Source organism: Phyllostomus hastatus, unplaced genomic scaffold, assembly GCF_019186645.2.
Source record: "Phyllostomus hastatus isolate PE091 unplaced genomic scaffold, TTU_PhHast_1.1 phas_scaffold_12, whole genome shotgun sequence".
Classification (NCBI taxonomy): Eukaryota; Metazoa; Chordata; class Mammalia; order Chiroptera; family Phyllostomidae; genus Phyllostomus; species Phyllostomus hastatus.
In genome coordinates, this window is record NW_025334007.1 from 9,806,915 (window position 1) to 9,831,107 (window position 24,193).

The 24,193-nt window shown below is 38.6% G+C and overlaps 1 protein-coding gene across 1 annotated transcript in view; it reads right to left on the reverse strand.

Moving 5' to 3' along the window:
* Positions 1 to 8,869: 8,869 nt before the first annotated feature.
* Positions 8,870 to 24,193, reverse strand: part of PHEX (phosphate regulating endopeptidase homolog X-linked) — a 166,456-nt gene continuing 151,132 nt past the window's right edge. Inside the window, exons 19-22 of the mRNA XM_045856084.1 lie at positions 17,789 to 17,854; positions 16,237 to 16,341; positions 11,908 to 11,984; positions 8,870 to 9,154 (exon numbers count right to left, since the gene is read on the reverse strand). Of these exons, the coding sequence (XP_045712040.1) occupies positions 9,052 to 9,154; positions 11,908 to 11,984; positions 16,237 to 16,341; positions 17,789 to 17,854 (351 nt within the window). The 3' untranslated portion in view covers positions 8,870 to 9,051. The remainder of the gene's footprint in view (positions 9,155 to 11,907; positions 11,985 to 16,236; positions 16,342 to 17,788; positions 17,855 to 24,193) is intronic.

Here is a 24,193-nt window from a genome sequence, read left to right on the forward strand (position 1 = left end):
GATTTGTCATGAATGCTCCAAAGGAAATTTTTACTTATCAGCAAGAGCTAAAGAGAGGGACCGGGGCGGGGTGGGGGGGGGGGGGAAGGAGGATTGGAAACTGATTAGCTCTAAGAAGATGTAAGCTAGGTGAGATGATAGACTAGAAAGTGGAGGGTCCTACCTTCAATAAGGTTATATGGAAAACATGCAAAGACCGTTTCAGGCTAAGCAGGAAAAGACCTGAGACTGAGAGGATAGGAGAAAGCTAAGCAAACTGAGAAACAAAAAGAAGACCAGTATGACTAGCAAACAATGTTCTGGAGACATGACAATGGAGGACCTTCAGGTTAGGGTAAGTTGTTTGAATTTTAGTATAAATACAATGGAAAGATCACTGAAGAGTTTTAAAACAGGAATGATGATGCTGTTATTATAAATTGTTTATGAAGTTTAAGGTTAAAGTCACCAAATTCTGGGTTAATCAAAATGCAACATAACTACGGGCAGTCTGCCCCATGTGTTATAGGCATACATTAAAGGACAGTTGATTTTTTTTCTTATTCTGCAGTAAATATTACTTCGTAGTTATCATTAAGACTTAGGAGAGAGAGTATGTTCATTACTACTGGCATTTGCAGAGTATTTTTAATATGCTGAATGCTTTATTTTTTATCATTTTAATTGTTGTTCAAGTACAGTTTTCTGCCTTTTACTCCCATCCCAGCCCACCCCCCAGCCCTCCCCACCTCCCTCCCGTCTCCACCCCCCTTGTTATTGTCCATGTGTCCTTTATACTTACTTGTTCCTGCAAACCCTTCCCCTTTTCCCTGAAATTCCCTCCCCTCTCCCCGATATACTGAATACTTTAAAATGGTTTGTATTCAATGTTTACAATAGAATTGAGGCACTGAGCTTTCCCTTCCTAAAGAACTATTTAAGCTTAAAAAGGCCTTTGATTGATTTCTTCCCAACAAGCTACGTGCATGAACTCAAACGCAATGTGCACAGGAGCCTACATATGTGTGCAAATGAGGGTTTGAAATGTGAATCTCCAAGAATGGAACTTGGCTCTTGTTGACAAGTAATTTCCTCCACAGCATTCATGACAAATCCACTCTAGCATTCTCCTAGATGTATCCCTAGGCAGCTTTGGAAAGTGGACAGAGATACATTCCTTTCATCTGAAATATATTCTCCAAAGACTGTTATATGTCTTTAGGAGAAATGGATTAATACCAAATGTTTATGTACACTTGTTTTATTAAAATAACTAAGAAAAACCAGGATTGACTTTTGTGTAAAAAAAACAAAACCTCCCAATATTTCGCAGTTTAGAAGTTTTAGACTCTTTAGTCTCTGATACTGATGGGCACAGGCAGTAGTTTAGTATAGCACTATATAGCAGCATTTCTTTCAAAATGAATTTTTGTTATACAGTATTTCCATTAGACATCAAAATGTAGGCTTCCAGTTACTCAGATCTTGATGAAGTATTCTCCTGCTAACAAAAAGAGGTACTAAAATATTTTTTAAGGACATAACCCCGCATGGACAAAAATAACAGACGCCTAGTAGAGGCAAGCTCAAGTGCCCTGTAGAGTACCAGAAGGCCTCAGGCCTTAGAAGCTCCAGATAACAGTGAATGTCAGGATGCATGACAGGGTTAAAAACAGGGCAATTGCTTAAAACTCTGTAACTGAACTTACAGGTCCTCTGCCGCCTACAGGAAGGGTAGCTGTTCTCTGGAGAAGGTGACCTAGAGACATTCTGGTTTCAGAAGACCAAACAGAGAGAACCCAGGCAATCACAGGGCTGAACACAGGTAAATCAACTGAACTGGGGGGTTATTCCAGCCAAGAAATCCAGGACTTAAGGTCATCACAGCTATACATTTGCCTACGGGAGTACTTGGGTAAAAATGGATTCAAATCTGGCCCTGCTGCTTCCTAGCTAAACATGCATAGGCAAGCCACTGAACTCTCCAAGCTTTAATAACAGGATAATATCGGAGTTATTATAATGATTAAATTAGATGGAATTTAAAAATAAAGCATTTAGTGCATATCGGGCAGGCACATGGTACATCCTCAAGAAATGGTACCTAGTAGCATCAGTGAAGAACAGGTTCTGAAGAGCTTTCTGAAGGAGTCAAGATAGAACTATAACATCATTAAGTACAAATCCCTGTATGCTGACCCCTGTCTGTGGAACATAACCTGAAATCTTCAGTAAGTTACAGGTTAAATTCAGGTTTGTGAATATTGTCCCATTTGCCCAATTGAGCATTAGAGAATGGTCTTTGAAGTAAGACAAAGTTGACTTTATTCCTGGCTCCTCCAATTAATGTGGTCTTGGCCAGTCATTCAAATATTCCTCACCTCTAGAGTGACAAGGAATTTGCAAGACTGCTGCAAGCATTAGCTGTAATGCATGCAAGACCCTAGCAGAATGCCAAGGACGCAGTGGGTGTCAAGAAGTGGAAGCCATTTTTATCATGATCATTATTAGGGAAAATATCATTTACAAATGCCAACTAAAAATCTGGCCAATTTTGGAAAAATTTGCTCCGGGCTATTTTTTTTCCTTCCTCAAATGTCACCGGAGTGGGAGGATTGCGTGACTATTCACAGGGGACTGATTCGGTTGACTTCTAAATCAGTTTGGAAATTGACAGAATAGACTTCTAAACTGTAAACTATACTTCTCTTTTTGCAGACATCTGCAGACATTTCAGCCCAACTGGCAGCATCAATGATACTCAACAGTTTAGGTAGCTTTTATGTTGGGGACTTCAACTTACTCAGTTCTTCTCTTTCTGTAAAGTGGAATCTCAAGCCAGTATTAATTCAAACAGTACTTTCGTGGCTTGTACACGGACACTTAATTTCTTGGACTCCTGAGCCTCAGTTTCCATTTCAAGTGGAGAAAGTATAAAACAAGAACATAATATGTAAAACTTCTCACCTCATATAATCAAGGGAGAAGTAAAAACAATTTTAATACATATTCTCTAAAAATACTAGAAGATATAACCCAATATTTTATTTCATAGGATGTTTATTTACTGTGTAAATGGGATATATTTTAAAAGCTTAGAACCTATTGGAAACCCATGGCACAGCCACAGAATCTTATATTCGGTTATCTTCCTAATTGAGACAATTAACAAAACAAAACACACATTCAAATGAAACATGTATCTAAACCATTTAGAAATAATTAAAATTATAGATCAGGTTTTCTTTCACTGATCACAAATTATGGTAATGCTTCTATGGTATTTGTTTCCCAGCTCACTTTGCTGTGTTTATTAAAATACGGTATTGTCAGATCACAGGGAGTATCTTATTTTCATTTTCATATCTCTAATTCTAAAGGGGATTAAATTATCCAATTAAGCTGTTAATTAAAAAGACTCCTACAGAATAAACTGCAGGCTACCAATTGCATTTTACATTTTCATTGTGCTGTGCTCAAAAGCAATTTCCTAAATCCTTGAGAGCTCAAAGTTACTGCTTCGTATTTCACTTTACAAGGTGTAGCTGGGATTGCTGGCTGGTAGCCAAACCCATTTCCTTTTCTTTCTGGGAACACAACTAGACTATACATCCCAGCCTCCCCTGCGGTAGGTTTGGCCACAAGACTGAGCTCTAGCCAATGGAATATGAGCAGAAGTGATGTAGATAACTTCTAGACTTTGAGCAAACCTTCCATTCAGTATTTACCATGGCCTCTTCTCCTTCACCAGCTTCTTGGAGATGAGCATGTCTTCAATCATGTGAAGAATGGTGAATCACAACATGAAAGGAAACTGATTATTAATACATACTTTGTATGTAATAAAAAAAACTTCAATTATATTAAACCACTCACATGATCTGTTTTAACAGCTGGTGTGATCTTAATCAAGACAGCAGCTTAACTGTAGGGACATTCAAATACCTTAAACCTAATCGAAAAATTAGCTTCCTTCAAATTTCGATTATATACAAATCAAAGCGGACTCAATACCTCTTGGTCTGTATGGTCTATAAAATCTATCACATAAACCATAGCAAAAGAGATGCTAAACTTCCTGCCTTCATTCCCCCAAAGCCCCTTCTTCCTGTCCATGCCTCAGAGATCGCTCATAAACTTGGTCATTTCCATGCATCTTTCCTTCTGCCACTACATTTTACACAAAAATTCTTACTTCAAGGATCAGCTCAGAAACTAGAGAAAACTCCCTAACAAGGGCATTAATAGGCTATACTCAGCTACTTACTACCCACCAAGTCTGTATCCCATCTGATGTCTACCTCTTGTACATGGATGCCATGGCACACCTTCTACAAACCACTGCATACTTTCCCAGATCTTTGAACATATATACATGCCAGAAAGATGTTTAAAATAATCAACAGCAGGCTTTACTCGCACTCTCAGCCTGACACCAAAATGCGCCCTAGAGAAGTCAGTATGAACTCTATGACATGCCTCTGGATTTGTGTGGCCCCAGGCAAGGAAGGCAAGCTTTCATTGTCCTGTACCACTAAGTCAATGTCCAGAGGTCAGCAGAGGATATAAACTCCCCAGTACTTATGGGTCTCTGAAAGTACATGGGGCAAAGAGGCTCCAGGCACATGAAGGCAGCCATCCTAGAGAGCTGAGGCTAATGCAAAAGGAAAGCACACAGAAGGTAAGGTTAGGGGCCCAGTAAAGGGGATTTGCTGGGATCTGGGCAGAGAGAGCACCGACAGTGTCCAACGGAGGAGAGATGAAGAACTGCTTCTTGGTGCACCAAACCACAACCTGATGTCCTTATATATCATCATACTTGTCACAAAGTAGGGTGATTGTAACAGGGCGGATTGTATCTGCCTCCCATGTTAGAGCTGACTGTTCATTGAGACTCAAAAGTTGCATATGATCTGCCTACACACAGCTAGTTCAGACTTAAATACACATTATGAGTGCTCGGGTTCTGTGTGCTGCATGAGTGACTATAAATTAACTAGGTTATTAAAAAAATGACACCACAGAGATACTTTGGTTTGATTGTAACTGTAATGCAGGGGTGTCAAACTCATTTTCACTGGGGGCCACATCAGCCTTGCAGTTGCCTTCGAAGGGCCGAATGTAATTTCAACTACTTAACTGTTAAGGAGTAGTTACATTTATACAGTCCTAAAATTGTTTCGGCCCTTTGAAGGCAACCACAAGACTGGTGTGGCCCCTGGTGAAAATGAGTTTGACACTGCTGCTGTGATGTTCATTGTCACTGTTTCAAGACAAACCCTATCCTGGGTGATAAGTTGCTCAGGATCGCCTTTTTCCCTCAGTAGGAATATTATTGCTTAAGCAGGAAACCACATCTGTTGACTTATGTCCTAGAAAGGAATACCATGATGACCTCACAAATCTCTCCTTGTCTACAGATAAAGTTACTACCTTCAAATCCCACTTTCCTGAGCCAAGAAACCTAGTGTAGTACAGTGGTTTGTATACTTTTGGGACAAATCTTATGGTCTACAAGAGAAGTAAATATCTTAATAGATGTAATAGATTTTAATATTTTTTAAAATAAGAGGAAACAGAGCCTGACCAGTGAGGCTCAGTTGGCTGGGTGTCATCCCACCAAGTGAAAAGTCACTAGTTTCACCACCAGTTGCATGTTCGGTCTCTGGTCAGGGCACATACGAGAAGGGCAACCAATCAATGTTTCTCTCTCACATCGATGTTTCTCTCCCTCTCTTTCTCCCTTTCTCTAAAAATAAATAAATACTTTTTTAAAAAGAGGAACAGAAAATTTTCAACTTTTTATTGTCCTTAAAGCGATTGTTCATATTGTTTCACAAGTAGGGAAAGAACATACAATAACCCTTCAGATGTATAATGTATAACACAAGATCATCTCTCTTTAAAACAGGGGGACACTGCCACTGGCAATGAGAATGTTGTTGCATGAAATAGTCATAATTTTTCTATAATTTAATATGTAACTGAGATATTATGCTAAAAATATCAAGGAAGAAGCTTATCAAATGCTGAGATTATAGAAATACTGATGGAATGAATGTATTTAGAGATGCGTAATCTAAGGGATGAAGGTTCACGCCAAGGTCAGCAGCCCAACACAGACTCTGCCCTTCCTGGCTCTGGGATGCCTGGCAAGTGATTTCAAATCCCTCTACTCCTCTGGCATGAGCATAACCTGTGTGGAAGCCATAGCTCCTACTTGCTTCTTAGCAATGCTCCAGGGCTAAATACGATAAAATTTATGTGCTACGCTTTAAGCTCCATTGAGGAAAGGAACTGAATAAACTTCAGGATAATTTATGAATCTTGAGCTTACATTAATCCTGTCCAAGTCCATCTCATAAAAGGAAAAAATGGAAATTGGAGGCCGATTCTGTGTGGTTGGTGAAAACTCAGCTAACTCTGGGCAATGGTGAGAAGTCCAAATGATACCACTTTATATACATAAAATCCTTGACTAGTCCAGGAGAATTTCACCAAAAGCTAACGCCTTCCAATACCCAGATAAGAGTTCACTGGCAGAACATCTGGTATATGATTCAGAGACGTGTGGTATGGCAGTCCTAGTCTGAGATCCAATGTCTAATTTCCTTTTAATTTACCATAATTATCTTTGTAAGACCTTATGGCTCTCCTCCAGTGGATGTGCTTAGCGAGGACTGCCAAAATCCTGTCTTCTCTTCAGAATCACATTCTTGGGCCAGCTTCTCCCTACTTCTTTCCTTCCCATCCTATTGCATTTTGCCTTCTTCCCTCTACCACTTAATCAGTATCTGCTTCTTTTAGCAATCTTGTCCCTTTTGAAGAAAAGGGACAAGAGTATAATCTGAAAACTTCAACGTGAGCATGTATTAACACAGTCCTACTAGTAAAATTGTTCTAGCTAATAGTGATTTTTTATTAATGCTTTGGTTTCATTTTGTTTTAATAATGGCCACCTTTTCTATAACTTGCAGTATAACTGAGTTATATCAGGTAAAGTTAACCATGACAAGGTAGCCTCATCATTTAGAAACTTTGAGGGCCCCAAGCGATCACTAACCAGTTTTCCTAATCCAACAAGTGACTAAACAATTCCCATTTTCAAAGTCATAATTTGATGCTTTTATCAAACACTTTCTCTGATTTGCAGGAATGGGTTTATTTGGAGTTTAAAAAAGACAAACCTAGAAGGAAAGTGCTTTGCATGTAAGCATAACAAACCTCAGCTGATTTTCAATGTCCAAATACAGGAATAAAACAAGGAGTATCTTGTGTGTTAAAAACACATCAGAATGATTCTTCCAGAGAAAAGGCATATACATTTCCAGTACCCCTAACCTAATAATGCTTGTTTTTAAAAATTACAAGCTAAGGTCATTCTTAAGCTCTGGTTAAGAGAAGGAAAACATAGTTGCCTTTTAGAAGTTTATCCATTTGGAGAAGAAGAAGTCAAGGGAAAATCACTCTCTTCTGACTAATGCAGTATAATCATTTTCCTCACGATGGTGCCCTGCATTTTTCTCCCCTTAGAAGTTCCCATGGTTACAAAAGGATGTGACACAAACATATTTTTTTTAAAAAAAGGATGACAAATCACAGGGATGCAAAATGGCTTCCTATGGTTAGTCAGAATTTGTCATTTTGCTCTTGACATTTTCCTATTGGCCCACTTAATCCAGAACCACAAACACAACGAATAATATAAAGGGGGGTTGCTATTACAAGAAACTGGAAATGCCAGGTAACCACTTTAAGGCCATTTCAATTGTATCCTGCCCGCATGTGCACATGCACATACACCCACTGGTAAGAGTTGGAGGAGTTCACGGGAAAGGATGAAGCTCTGCAGATCGAAAGCATGGTACTGCTCTTTCTCACAGTCTCTTTAGAAGAAGACTGGAAGAGTAAAAATTGTTTCTTTGAACTATGCAGAGAATTTTACATTTAATCAATAGATTCTAAAATGCCTCCAATCAAAACACACTTTCAAAAAGCTGTTTTTAAAAGAGAAGGAACATTAACTGAGCCCAAACAGCAGGGCACTTCGCGTCCTCCTCAGTGTAGTCTGGCCCTTTGCACTAAAACGGAATGAAAGCTGTCGTGCCTAACGGGAAATCAGAAAGCCATTTGCTTGGCGCCTACTAGATTTAGAAACAGGAGAATGCACATATAGGAGGGTAACAAGACAAACAGAAATCGGGCTAAAGGAACATGCCTGGCAGACAGATGTAATCACTGAGGTTCAGGCAGACGACATCAAATTTTGGACCTTTCATCTCCCGGTGTCTATGCTGTTACATGATTAAGAGTTTTGACTTCTTCTGGGACTTGTAGATGTATCCTTTATTTTTTTGTCTGTTTGATAAACTCAGGTCCTTTATCAAGTAATCTTATTCCCTGCTTTGTTCAAGCTGACTTAAACAGGACTATTGGCTACATTAGATACAAGCCATGAGGCCATTTTCATCCCAATAGAGTCCAAAGCTAAAGGCAAGAACTTCGTCAAAAAGTTTGTAAAATGAAGATACAACATATTTCAAATTTAACTGCCTTAGATTTAATAAATGCTGTGTAACGACAATACATAAAATCTAGTACCACAGTTCACAGAGCAGGAAGACCTCACAGGTATCCACGCACGTGTTCTCATCATTGAGGGTTAAAAGTTAATAGACTGAATTTTTTTCTGGGTACATTCTACTTAGGCCCCTGCAAAGCTATACATTAAAATGCTATGTACTATTTAGCTTTGGCTTACACACTAAAAAGGACAGCTACAACAATTTAGCAGATAGCGTTTTAACAAAACTAACTAGCCCAGGGATTTATTTTTGTCGGGTTGGTTTGCTAAAGAAATATACTTCGTTCACTTCTTGTGTTCCATTTTTTAAGCCTTACAACTTTGCAAAGATACTGTTTAAATCCAAGCAGCACCAAAATAATGAAGATTCATTAAAAATAAAAGTCCTCAGGGGAATATAGGCCTAAAGGAGGCAGGTGATGCATGCTCAGTGCAGCCTCTGCTGGCACCGTTCAGCTCTCCCAGGATGGCACAAACCAGCAGTCCAGCTACCAAAGTCGGCAGGAGTCCGTGCCTCTGTTCATCGTGGAATTGGAGGGACAGTTAAAAGCTTTCTGGAATTCTTCAAAGTTGCTAATTGCACCATTGACCCTGAAAAAGATATGTCAAAGCCCATGTCATTTAATTCTTACATATTGACGGATTTTGGAGAAAACTGGAGCAGCATATTGCTCGAAGGGATGTTGCATTCATTTTATCTCTTTTCAGGGGAGGCAACTGAAGCCCAGAATGGTTAAGTAAACTTCCAAAAAAATCAACAGAGCTGACACTAGAACCAGCACCTCCTGAATGCCAGGCAAACACTCCTACTAAGCTTCCATGTATTTTCAACTTCTTATGAACTATAAAATTCACAATTGCTATATACAGAGCATAGGACTGTATATTCCTATAATTTCATTAATGTCTATAAACTGTAGAACTTACCAATACTTAGCTTTTCCATTTTTAATTTATCCTTTTATGGAAGGTATAACTGATACAAAGTGTACATGTCTTAAATGTACAGCTCATAGATTTTTTTGCATGTATGTAACATACCTATGTTACTACCACCCAGGTCAAAACATCAGATATTTCCAGCACCTAGAAGGTGAGTCCTACCAGTAGTACATCCAAGGATATCTACTAGTCTGACCTCCCTCTGTTGCCATAGATTAGTTTTGCCTGGTTTTGAATTTCGTATGAATAGAATTACAGAGTAGGCACTCTTTTGTCTCTGACTTCTTTTACTCAACATTATAATGGTATCACTATCTTTAAAGAACTCATTCATTCTCCACAAATACTTTCCCTAAATTTCTATTCTGTTTGAAGGCTCATATTTCTCTAGAGTTTGGTTCCTGCAACAATAAGCCAGCAAATGGTGTCTAGTTGTTATTGATGAGTTAACTGGAGTTTACTTCAAAACCTGGGGTTTTGCAAATTCCCCCAACTGCAGTAAACAGTGCAGATTCCTACTCAGCACTCTGACTGTATTTCCATTGTGTGATTTCTGCTGCACTCAAAATCTATAGCTACTGCAAACATCACTGGCAAGCCAGCAAAAAGCTCCCCCTTCATCCATTTCTTACGCAACTGCATGTTCAAAGGGCTGACCAGAGTCAGCATTCTGAATCACGATTTCTTCCCCACTGACTTCTTTACCTATGAGCATTTGAGTGAATATAAATGGCCAATATTATACCCACCCCCCAAAATTCCCCATAATCTCCTATGTGTTAGCTGGAATGTTTAAGTAGGGATGCATATTTCATGATGTGATTCACCCTGGGTAAATGTTACAGATATGATTTAGCTAATAATTAGTAAGTATGCTCTACAAATTATCAGTTAAAACCCAACATTACAGGCAACTAGTTAGTAAAAGGAAATAGTTTCTAACAACTTATCTGTTGACTAATTAATCTACTATGTGGCTTCATCTGCACCATTTGTCAGTAGGAGCACATTTTAGTCCATTAGAGACTGACAGCATTCTTGACAGTTTGACCCAGTGGGGGAGAATTTCTAACACAGTGATTAGATTTTATGCTATTGGGTAATTTATAGTCAACTTCTGAAGCATTTCTAAAGCAAGGTTTTAGGAATAAGACTTTTAAATACAGGAGAAATTTTAGATGACTTTCCTGAAATATGCTAATGGATTCATTTAAACATTAAATATAAAAATATCCAGGTATAATATGTTCTAAGCAAAGAATGAATAAATACAAATTATTATGGTTTTGTGAATTTCCTATTATAATTCTGTCCCCTACCACAGAAAATTTCCCTCAAACTACACTACAATTGTAGCACAGGGTTAGTAATATTAACCTTAATTTTATTTTTACCTAATATTTTATAAATTCTGATAATTATATAAGACTGTTATTCATAATCCTTTTCCCTTCATGTATGAGCAACTGTTTCAAAATAAGATACCAACTAAAAGCCAAATGTACAGCTTTTGACTCTAGGTGTGTATTATAATAGCTAAATATGACCGTATGTCTTCTTTGTGTTCAGGGCTACGCAGAGCTACTCATTTATGTTTGTTGGCTGGCCACATGAAAGAACAAGATGCATTGAACAGAGTATTCCATAACACAAAACAAACCAGAGCTCTGAGTGTTTTAAAATACAGTACTGCCCTGGCCAGTGTGGCTCAGTGGACTGAGTGCCAGCCTGCAAAGCAAAGGGTTGCCAGTTTGATTCCCAGTCAGGGCACATGCCTGGGTTGTGGGCCAGGTCCCCAGTAGGGGGTGTGTGAGAAGCAACCACACGTTCATGTTTCTCTCTCTTTCTCCCTCCCTTCTTCTCTAAATCAATAAAATCTTTTTTTTCAAAGATGGAGTACATAAAATAGCATCCTTGTCTAAGAAAAGAGACTTTTTTGAATACAAAAAAGGTAGGTGGTTGGATAAATTAAATATTCCAGTTTACTAAGCACTCATGGTGTTCACTGAGCTCATGGATTGTTTCCTTTCAAAAACTCAAAGATAATAAAAAGGAATTAATATTAAAACTATGAGTTGGATTCTAAATTACCTTTGGAGTCTTGTACAATCTCATGAATCTCTTGATACATTACTAGACTAGGTGTGCACAAATGCCCACTACGGGAATTTATTTGAGAGAATGCTGACTAAACCAGCTTCCCACTGAATGAAAAGATGCCAAGTTTCTGTTTGGCCAGGTTTTTTTGTTTTTTGTTTTGGTCTGCAAAATGGAGATATCACTAATCACAATACAGGCTTTTATTCACATCACCTATTTGATCCAGCACTGGAATGGTTGCACAGGGGAAGAAAAGAGAAGATGAGCAGTGAAAAACCAGTGTCACCCATTTGCCCTTTTACCTAAACTCAGGTGGACTGTGAGCACCAATTTGAACTTGTTCTCGGGCAGCTTCCGGTCTGTAGGAATTGCACCTTACCTAGAAGAGAAAAGCATCCTGATAATCATATTTCCATTCCAATTATGCATTTTCTACTGGTTTAACTGCTCCAAATTATACTAAAGAGTAATTTTAGACTTGATGGATGACAGTTTTAGGAGATTAGATAAAACCTTCATCAGTAGTAACATTTATTATTCTAATCCCCAGAGTAGAAGTTTTTATCACTGTAAATAATTCCACAACTTGAGTAAATTAGGAAGGTTTCCAGACAAATGCAATAGATCAAGAGAACAGTATATGTACCCAGGAATCAACCAATGTATTCATTCAATTAATATAATGCTTGCAATGCCCTTTTGAAATGTAACTGCATTCATTTGAATCAGGAAAATGAATGAAGCACCCATTATTGAGTACGGTCATGAGAAGTTAGGATTTTGCACGCTGGGGGCCTTGTTTGCCTCACCCTAGAGCAGCCCTTGGGCAGGAGAAGCCTCCCCCATCTCCTGTGCAGTTGTGCGTGGCAGTGTGACTTGTGCTGACCAGTGAAATGTGAGGAGAGGGGATACATGTCCTTTCCTGGAGAAGTTTTAAAAAACTGGGAGAAGTTTTAAGAGCCTTCAGAACAATTTAAAATGCTACGTTAAGGGCCACTGCGCATTTCCTCATATTCCTTTTGTACTCCTGTGGTGACCATGGAAGCCCATGTCAGGATAAAGACTCTAAAACCCAGGCCCCTGAGTAATAACTACGAGCAGAAACCCAATACCGGCCAATGTTGAACAAAGGGCATGAACAAAAAATAAACTTCCCTTGTTTTGTCTCTGCACCATAAGCTACTTAAGCCTGGCTCGAGGCATGTCTTCAAATATGACATAGTCTTGAAGTATGAAAAGAACCAGGATGCATGAATATGATGGGGAGGCAATTCAAAGTGGAGGAGAATGGAAGTGAAGGCATATTTGAGAGGGGAAGAAAAAGAGAGACATTCAGTGTGGCTAAACTGGGGTGCATAAGGGGCAGCCCTAGGGGACCGGGGAGAAGGTGCCAGGTTTCTGAAGCCCTGAGCAACAGCCTCAAGTGCTTAAAACTATATTTAAACACTGCGATGAGCAGGGAAATGATAAAAATCCTATTTTAGAAAGATTTCTCTGGCAGGGATATATAGAAGTAGAAGGAAATTAGACACTAGTTAGAAGACTATTTACGGGCCCCAGGAAGGCTCCCGATGAATGTCTACTAAATAAGTAGAGATGCAAATGGAGAAAAGCAGAAAGATAAGAATATCCGAGGGAAAAAGGTGGCAGGTCACGGACACCGCAGGAATACGGGAAGCAGGAAAGGCAACATGACGCTATGGCTTTCCATCAAGATAAACCATCAGTCACAGTGGTTCTCACTTTAACTTTGAAGATGTTTTTGTCATATGATTCTTCAATTTCCTCAGAAACTAGCTACTGTGAAGTTGTTTCTGGCACTCAATTTTACCTGAGTTTTTTCTTATGTCATTTTTCCTCCTATTCTTACATTATTGTACAGTATTGTCTTTGCTTCATACTATCATTTCTGAGATTACTATAAACACATTATGGTTGTTACTGTTTTCCTAGTGTCTTCGTAGGAGGGAAGATATAACTTTATTTCCTATAAGTAGACTTGTTCAATGTACAAGAGACTGAAAATCCCCTCATTCTGTCAGTGGGAAAAGTTCTAAGAAATTTCTCATTAGTGATATAAAATGGCTTTCTATTTTTCCTATATCTCTTTAGTTTAAAGTAAATCAGATATGGCTTTTAAGCTTATTTGGAGACATTTCAAAAGGATGACTGTAATGTTGCTATGCTATCAGTTAGTTCACTTCATCTACAAAGACATGTTGTGAACTAGGACGTAACTAAGGTGGACTTTGAGTAAGTAAGAACCTAAGTAAGAACTGATGGACCTTGTACTTTGTCTTCTAGAATAGAGGTCAGCAAACTTTTTCTATAAAGCAAAAAGTAGTAAATAAATTAGGCTTGGCAGATCATAAGGTTTCTGTTTCAACTACTCAACTCTGCCACTGTAGCCCCAAACCAGCCAGAGGCAATAAGTAAAAGAAAGTCTGTGATTATTTTGCAATAAAACAGTATTTACAAAAATAGATGGCAGGTCACATTTGGCCATGGACCCTGGTTGGCCAAGCCCTGCTCTAGAAAGTTCTGACTATGCCTCTGTGTGCGCTTCTTTTAGCTATATGAAGTCTGTCCAGAAAGTATCTAGCCATAGAAGAAGCTACAAGATACAAGAAACACTGTACATAGGACAATGATGCCTCAGTCCCCCTCAAGGTAGGCACCTTGGGACCTCACACAGTTCTCCCAATCGCCATCAGCTGCCCCATCATATCTTCCTGAATCTTATCAATGGTCTGAAAACTCTTCCCTTTCAAAGGTGATTTTAGTCTTGGGAAAAGCCAGAATTTGCAGGGCACCAAATCTGGGCTCTAGGGGGACTGAGTCACCTGGGTGATTTGATGTTTCACCAAAAAACTCTGCATGAGATGTGATGGTATTTCAGTGGCATGTAACACAGACAGTGGTGAAAAGATACTAAAGTCAGTAAATCATGTCATGAGGCTGGTGGAATAATCCAGAAAAGAAAAGTTCAAGACCTAGCCAACAGATGAAAAGAAAGAGAGGCTGAATCTGAAGAGCATTTAAAAGAATGAAACATCTAGCTCTTGGAACACACATAAAAACAAGGATAGATAAACGAAATAAGACCTAAGAATCCAGGTTTTCTAATCAGGAAGACCCAAAGACTGGGGGTGTTTTAGGAGAAATGAGAAAACTAAACAGAAGTAATTTTGTTCATGACTCCAGTTTTGTTCATGTTAAATGGATAAGTAATATTTTGTTTAGGGCTGTCATGCCGACTTTAAGAAATAAAACACCCCAGACAGGTGGGAATCATTTAGGCAGCGTTGAGTGAAGAAGACATGGGAAGGTATGAACTTAGTGAGGAGAAATAGGAGGGAGAAGGTTGTACCGATGAAAACTTTTGTGGAGTTTTGAGCATGCAGAGACATATTTGCCCACTCCAGTCCATGTGTCAAAACCTTCCACAACCCATCCCTGACTTCTTTGAAAACAGAGCCTACAAATTTGTGACATAAGCCAGTGCAGTAGTTAATAACAAAGAATTGGCACTTGCTTCATTAGCCAGACTCTCCAATGCAGAAATGCCCCTTATTTAGTGGACATCATCTATTTCTGCTCGGAGAGCCCATTAAACTCACAAAAGAGTCACGTGACTCTCCTTGCCTTTGTTGGTTTTTTTCCAGTTGTAGTAGTCATCACGTATTCATCTGACAGTTGGGAACACAACCTATGGCCCCCCCCCCACAGGGTGAGAGTGGTGAGGTAGTCCGCAAACAAGGCAAAGGGGACATGCAGGAAAGCACGGGGTCATGAAAGCCAATGGGTGAGTCACTTGAAATGGCTATTATAAATGCTTTCAAATAGTTAACATTAGAAGTCAGGCTGTACTACCCAAATATCAAGTGAGTTCCCCTAGGGCTGGTAACCCACTTTATTAAAAATGCCAATAAACCTTGATTCAATTAGTTAATTATGTCTGGTAGTTAGGAACTGGGTGAAAAAGGAGAAGTGATTGAGAGGTACAAATTGGTAGTTACAGAACAGTCATGGGGATATAAAGTACAGTATAGGAAAGGTAGTCAATAATACTGTAATAACTATGTATGGGCCAGGTGGGTACGGGAAATATCAATGGGAACACTTTGTAAAGTAGATGACTGTCTAACTGCTATGCTGTATACCTGAAACTAATACAAAATAGTATTGAATGTAAAAAAAAGCTCCCAATTACAGTACAATAGGCTAAAAACTGATGTCTCATGGAACATTAAGAAAATGAAATTTGCCCTGGCCAGTGTGGCTCAGTGGATTGAGTGCTGGCCTATGAACCAAAGGGTTGCCAGTTCGATTCCCAGTCAGGGCACATGCCTGGGTTGCAGGCCAGGTCCCCAGTAGGGGGCATGCAAGAGGCAACCACACATTGATGTTTTCCTACCCCTCTTTCTCCTTCCCTTCCTTTCTCTCTGAAAATAAATAAATAAAATCTTTTTTAAAAAGAAAATGAAATTTATTGTGAAAATAAGCAGCAAGATAAAAATTTCAACTGAGATGAAAGTTATGCCATTAAACATTTGTTCCAAACCTTTAATCAAAGAAGCAAGACAAAGTCCCACATTTCATCTCTGATGCCCCTTCCTTGGTCTACTCACATGAGCATAACTCAGGAAGAAGAGCTGGTTGTTGGTGAATGTGATACCTGGTAGAAGAGGCTCCTCCACTCCCTGCCTCCTGTCATTTATCCATTTCCTGTAAGCCTGATAAGAGAAGCAGCACAGGTGACCCTCTGCAATGATAGCTTTTCTCCTTTACTATCCAGTGCAGAGATATTAAATATGTCCTCTACTATGTGCAAAATGTACCTTGTCAAGGTTTCCATTAAGAAAACAAACCTAGCCCTGGCTGGTGTGGCTCAGTGGATTGAGTGCCAGCCTACAAAGCAAAAGGTCAGCGGTTCGATTCCCAGTCAGGGCACATGCCTGGGTTGTGGGCCAGGTTCCCAGTCCAGGGCATGTGAGAGGCAACCACACACTGATGTTTCTCTCCCTCTCTTTCTCCCTCCCTTCCCCTCTCTAAAAATAAATAAATAAAATCTTAAAAAAAAAAAAAGAAAGAAAACAAGCCTAGAAATGCATGTCAATATTGTACTGCTTAACAGGGAAGTAGGTTCACCTGCAAAAAACCCTTACATTGAGTAAATACCAAAGCAGTAGGGCCAAAGCGTTCACTTGTTAAATAACAACCCTTCCCCACAAAAAGATGTTCTTTCTCTTCTTACCAGGGAACAAACAAATCTAACACAATGACCAGGGCTGTGGAAACAAATTTGGGGGTCAACATACTGCCAATTTTTTTATTTTGCCAGGTAAGAGGAAATACTCTCATCAATCACCATCAGCTTGTAAAATAAATATATTTCAACTAGAATAGAAGAAGGATATAATCTCAGAATAACAGCCTTTGTCTTCACATTGAATGCATTTAGCTTTTATGAAAATCTTTCCTTATCATCCTTATGTTTGTTGTTTAACCACAGACCAGTGGATGATGAAAATATTATTATGGACTCTTACCTGGCCAGCTACATAAGAACTGCTAGCCTCTGGTCATAATATAGAAGTCTGGTATTTTAAGAGAAAATTATAAGGAACCTCACATGAACCTCACCCTGAAGAGATTTCTGTAGCATGCTTTGATATTATTATGAATGTTATCTTCTGAAAACTATCTTTTAAATACATGATTCTTTTTTTTTAAAGATTTTATTTATTTATTTTTAGAGAGGGAAGGGAGGGAGAAAGAGAGAGAGAGAGAGAGAGAAACATCAATGTGCGGTTGCTGGGGGTTATGGCCTGCAACCCAGGCATGTACCCTGGCTGGGAATCAAACCTGGGACACTTTGGTTCCCAGCCTGCGCTCAATCCACTGAGCTACACCAGCCAGGCCTTAAATACATGATTCTTAATAGCAAATATTATTCTTTAGTAAGTGATTTTATACCCAAAAATAAAAGAGAAAGAAATGTAGCTCTATATAACAGAGTATAATAGAGTCAATGGCAAAATATAATACTAATTACAGAAATTCACAGAATTTACAGAAATCTTAATCCTCAAGAACATGTCTATGGTGTGAATTGAGGTGCACCCATATGGTGTTTTAGAGCTTAATTTTTTAAATCACAGCAACTGTTGCAGTACATACCCTAAAAGCTTCCCGCAGACCTCCATTGTCAGCAATATTTTCTCCCAGGGTCCTCTTCCCCTTCACCTAACCAAAAAAAAAATAGTATTTCGCAGTCAACACTATCATTCAGCAAGGGATATAACTAAGATAGCAAGAAAAAGTGCCATGTTTTAAAGAGAAAATTACATTGAATAAATAAGAGGTATGTATAATACAATGTGTTATGATCAGAAACTAACCCCAGCAAGGTACTCCTGAATATAATCATTTCTATTTTATTATGCAACACATTTCTTTCTCCCCCACATCTTTGTTCTCGCCCATTTAGCCAGCTTCAATAAAATGTTAAAAATATTCTGAGTGACTCTAGTTTAACGGGGAAAAAATAGAAATGTCAATATACAGATTACGTTATTGGATTAGCTTGCATAATGGCAGTATTGTTTATAGTGTGCTTGTGTTTCCAAAAATTTACCATCACATGGGAACAAGAGCTCCACACCAACCATCACCATTTCACCTTTAGCAATTTCCATGAAAAATTAAAAGGAAGGTAGTTCTCACGGGGAACAAAAATCAAATAGAAGTAGCACACACCACAAGATCAAGGTTTGCAATATGTATGATAACCGGCCAAGCATGGTGAAGAAATTCTTCCAAATAGTTGAAGATTGTTCCTTAAACCCTTAAATAGGCTGGGACAAAGAATCTAAACCAATACAGCCCCAAAGCCAAAAGCCAACCTGCGGCTGTGTTTGTGCCGGCTGCAAGGCAAGACTAGATTTTGGACTTTTCAGTCACTGGGGGAGGGAGGAGAATCAAAAGCAGCACAGTATTTTGTGGCATGTGAAAATTATATGCAGTTCAAATTTCAGTGCTCATAATTCAAGTTTTACTGTAACATGGCAATGCCCATCTGTGTACATGTTGTCTGTGGTTGCTTTGTCACCACCGTGGCAGGACTGAGTAACTGCAATAGAGACCTTTCAGCCCCCAAAGCCTAAATTATTTACTATCTGGCCCTTTACAAAGACAGTTTGCCTATCCCTGCCTAGGAGGCAGAATCATGCTTCCCGCCAAACAATGTCTATGTCCTAATCCCTGGAGTGTGTGAAAATGTTACCTGATGTGGCCAGAGAAACTTCTAAGATATGGTTGAGGTTAGAATGAAGACAGTAGCCTGCATTGTCCAAGTGGGTCCAATGTAATTACAAGGGCCCTTTTCAACAGAGAAAGAGGAAGTCAGGAGAGAGAGGGTCTCAGTGTTGCAACGTGAAAAGGCTCGGCCTGTCATTGCTGGCTTTGAAGATGGAAAGGGCCATGAACCAAGGAATGTGGGTGGCCTCTAAAAGCTGGAAAAGGGAAAGAAACAGATCTTCCCCGAGAGCAGCTAGGAAAGGAAGCGGCCTTGGTGACACCTTGATTTTGGCCCACTGAGACCTGAGTCACACATACAGAACTATCCAATAATAAATTTGTTATCATTTCAAATCACTAAGCTTGGGGTGATTTGCTATAGCAGCAACAGGAAACAACACACTCTGCTCTTAAACCTTCAAGCCAAGGATCCTATCAACCCTTTAGTTTCAAGCTAGCCCAGTCACCCACGTACTGGCAATACTGATGAATGAAAACAAATCTTCAGATAACACTCATCTCTGTAACCACCCAGGACCTTCTTGGCTTCGGTCCCCAAAAGTTACCACTCGTGCTTTACACACATTCTTTCACTACAGTCCTACAAGGTAAGTGCTATTGTCACCACCCTTGCTTAACAAATGAAGAATCTAAGGCTCAGAGGGTGTAATACACGCCATTGGTGGTGACACACCAGATTTCCTTTCCTACCAGGACTGTATGTCCACTCCTGCACCTGCTGCCAGCTCAGGAAGATTAAGCTTGGCTTAGGTCATGTGGAGATTCTTGGGAGGTGATACCCCACCTCTCAGTAGCTGACTGACATGCAGTTAGAACAGCCCCCTACGCTGAGCTGAACAATTTCTGTGGTACAATTCATGCTCCAGTCACCTCTTTGGGATCAGGCTGAGGCTGAGGCCAAACTTCTGAAACCAATGTGTTTTCCTCACCCTCTTATAGGTCTCTCCTGAAACAATCTCCACAATAAATCACTTACCCAAGAAACCCCTTCTTCGGCTCTACTTCTAGTGAATCTAGCTAAGACAAAATTACTAACTGAACTGCTCACATTTCACAGGGATTCAAGTGCAAGCAGTCTGTCACCACAGCCTTTGCTCCATAACATTCTACCTTCTCAAGTCTCAACTACTATATAGACTCTGGTGCTTCTCTTTATATCCACTCATGCTCAAATGTAACCTCCTTCCTTGTTCCCCTCGCCTAAACTAGAGGTTTGGGAAGTACCTCATCCTTCTGGCTCCCCCTACTCAGGACCACTTCAGTCGACCATATGGCCCTACTTTTACTTCTCAGGATTTGACACCTGCTAACAGTCTGCTTCTGTGGTGCTCCATTGAGCTCTTCCCAATTCACTGCAAAGAACGATTCAGGCACAGAGGTCTGGCCTCCACAAATAGTTTAAAAATCAGGAGAACCAAGTCAGTGTTTATAAACAACACTGCCTTTCAAAGTACACTGATTTTTTTTACCTAAATACTTCTGCAATGGTGAAAAAAACAAAAGTATAATAACTATAGCACAACAAGGGTTTGGGTGCTTTCTCAGCCCCAGTAAGATATCAGGAAGGCACACGCGTTTCGTTAAGAAACCAAGAGGCCCTGGGGAAACCATGTGAAGATATACTACTGATCTACTCCAATTTCCAATTCCGTGTGGTCCTCTGCTTCTCTTAGGTACTGTGCCCTTGAATAGACAAATTAGGAGCATACAGTGTGTGCATGTGTGGTTTACAGGAAGGTCTTCTTACAGATCCATAAACTTTAAACAAGTCTTCCTTATTGGTCTCTTACTGTCAAATACAATGAGACAAATTTCTGTCTTACAATTAGGAAAGCCGGAACAGGAAATGAAATGGAAAACTACAAGAAAAAATTAATAGTGGGGGAAAGGGCATGAAAACTAACTTGATCAAACCAACAAAATAAAGAAAAGGCAACTGAAATAAAAACACTGTATGAGAGATAAACTATACAGAGAAATTTATAAAATCATATTTGAAAACCTAAAACAAAAATCAAACAGGTGGGAAAGCATACCATGTTCTTGAATGAAATTACATTATAAAATTTAATTCCATATATTTAATGTTATTTAACTTATAATCCTATGGAATTTTCCATGGGCGGGGGGGGGGGAAGAATGGGTAAAATGATTTTGGAGTACATGCAGAGGTATATTTGCCAGAGAATGGCCAAGAATATAAAAGAACAGTGAGGGAGAGCTTGTATTGATATCAGAACAATGCATACACCCACAGTAATAAGGCTTTGGTATAGAAATCAACAAATAGATCAGGAGAACAGAATATATAATACAGAAAGTTATCTCAGGATATATGAGATTCTCATACTTGACTGAGATTCTAATAACTGACCAACGTTCAGCTCAGTGAGGGGGAAAAAAAAGTCTTTTAATCAATGATGCTAGATCAATTGGCTATCCTTTTGGAAGAAAATGAAAGTGAATTCTCATATTAAACTCCACAGAAAAATAAGTGTCACATGCATGAAGATTTAAATGGAAAATAACAAAACAACAAAAACCTTCTCAGAAAAGCCAGGAGACTACAAATATGATTAGAATGGAAATACAGAAACCATTTCTTAATAGAGAAATGTTTGATTTTTATGTCAAAAGATATCATATACAAAGTCAAATGGATAAGGAATATATTTGGAGGGAAATACTATAATGTAAATAATGGACACAATTTAAACATCTATAAATAGTTTAAAAGGCCCTAACTGGTGTGGCTCAGGATTGAGTGCCAGCCTGTGAACCAAAGGGTCACTGGTTCGATTCCCAGTCAGGGCACATGCCTGGGTTGCGGGCCAGGTCCCCAGAAGGGGGTGCGTGAGAGGCAACCACACATTGATGTTCCTCTCCCTCCCTTTCTCTCTCCTTTCCCCTCTGTCTAAAAATAAAATAAATAAAATCTTTAAACAGTAGTCAAAAAATTCTCATAAACTGACAAAATAACGCAATAAATAAATGCTCTTTTATACATAACTGGTGGAAATATAAACTATTATAATGTGGTGGTACAGCAGGGACTATCTAGCCCATAAGGAAAAAGAATATGTGCATAATAAAAGTATATGTGCAATAAAAATAATTGGAGGCAAAGTGTAACCCCTCAACAAGAGGTTAGTTGAATATGCTCTAGTACATTCACACTGTGAACTTTCAGGCAGCCACTGGAAACAATGAGCTAAAGGTGTGTGTGCGTGTGTGTCTCTATGAGCATGAGAAAAAGTGTACCAGGGTTATTAAGATGGATTACAGGTGGGTAAGTAAAGAATGATGATAATGAAAAGGAAAGGAGGTGGCAGTGAAGGCCAAAAAGGGGTAAAATTTCACACATACACACAGATGCATAAAATTTCATCTGTGCCTTAATAAAGGTTTATATATATATACATATAATAGAAAATAAACATTTTAAAAGTACACTTATTTTGTTGAGAATCCTATAACTAAGAACTCTTGACCAATTCTGAGTCATTAGTTCAAATTAATGAGGTTTTATTTCAATGATTTAAATGAAGAGGGGATTCACAGTGGGAGAGGGGGTGGGCTGGATGGAGGGGGCAAAAGGGAAAAAACTGGGACAACTATAATAGAATAAACAATAAAATTTTTTAAAATCTGTTCTCCAAGCCAGAAACAAACAAACAAACAAACCTAAGCAGTAGTATGGAAGGAAACACTTTAAAAGGAAACGGAGTGTAGATTTCTAAAAATTTTATTTTTGATCTTTGCTACAGGATTTTCCACATTATTCTACATTAATCCAAATCTAGGAAAACAAACTAATGTTTAGGCCTGTAGTTCTCACACTTTACTTTGTATTAGAAACACTAGAAAGCTTGTGACGAGAGAGACTCTTAGGCCCCACCCCCATGAGATTCTGGGTCAGTAAAGTAAGACTCAAGAATTTTCATTTCTAACAACCTAACTGTACACATAAAGGAACTAGATAAAGGAGGAAATGAAGCACAAAGTTAGTAGAAGGGAAGAAATAAAGAATAAAGGCAAAATAAATGAAATACAGATTAAAAAGACGGTAGAAAAGATAAATGAAGCTAAGATATGGTTCGCTGAAAAGATAAACAAACTTGACAAGCCACTATTTAGACTCAGCAAGAAAAAAAGAACTCAAATCAAATCCGAAATGAAAGAGATGTTACAACTCATATCACAGAGATAAAAAAGAATCTAAGAGACTACTATGAACAACTGTATGCCAACAAATTAGACAACCTAGCAAAAACAGGTAAATTCCTAGAAACATACAACTTACAAAGACTGAATCATGACGAAATAGAAAATATGAAGAGATTGATTACTAGGACATTGAATTAGTGATCAAAAACCTCCCAAGAAATGTTAAGTCCAGAACTAGACTGCTTCACTGAATTCTACCAAATAGTCAATAAGAATTATTACCAATTCTTCTCACACTCTTCCAAAATAGAAGAGGAGAGAATTCTTCCAAACATTTTGTGAGTCCAGCATTACACTTATATCAAAACCAGACAAGGATGCCACAATGAAAGAAAATTACAGGCCAATATCCCTGATGAACATAGATGAGAAAATCCTCAACAAAATATTAGCAAACAAAATTCAGCAGTACATTAAAAGGTTCATAGACCATGAGTAATAGCATTTCTTCCAGAGATGCAAGAATGGTTCAACATCCACAAATCAATCAATGTGATATACTACATTAACAAAGTGAAGAATAAAAGCAGTATCATCACCTCAGTATGTACAAAAAAAGCATCTAACAAAATTTAACATCAATTTATGATGAAAAACTGTCAACAAAGTTGTTCTAGAGGGAACATAGCTCAACATAACAAAGGCCATAATATAGCAAATCCATAGCTTACATAATACTCAATGGTGAAAAGCTGAGAGCTTTTCCTCTAACACCAAGAACAAGACAAGGACATCCACCCTCACCACTTATATTCAACATAATATGAGAAATCCTAACTAGGGCAAGTAGGCAAGAAAAAAATAAAAGACATCCAAATTACAAAGGAAGAAGTAAAACTGTCACTATTTGCAGATGACATGATATATATATATATATGAAAATATATATACACTATATATTAGAAAACCCTAGAGACTCCATAAAAAAAAAGAACTAGTAAACAAATTCAGTAAAGTTGCTGGATACAAAACAAAAAAAAATATCTGTTGAGTTTCTTTATATCAATAATATCAGAAAGATATTAAGAAAATAATCCC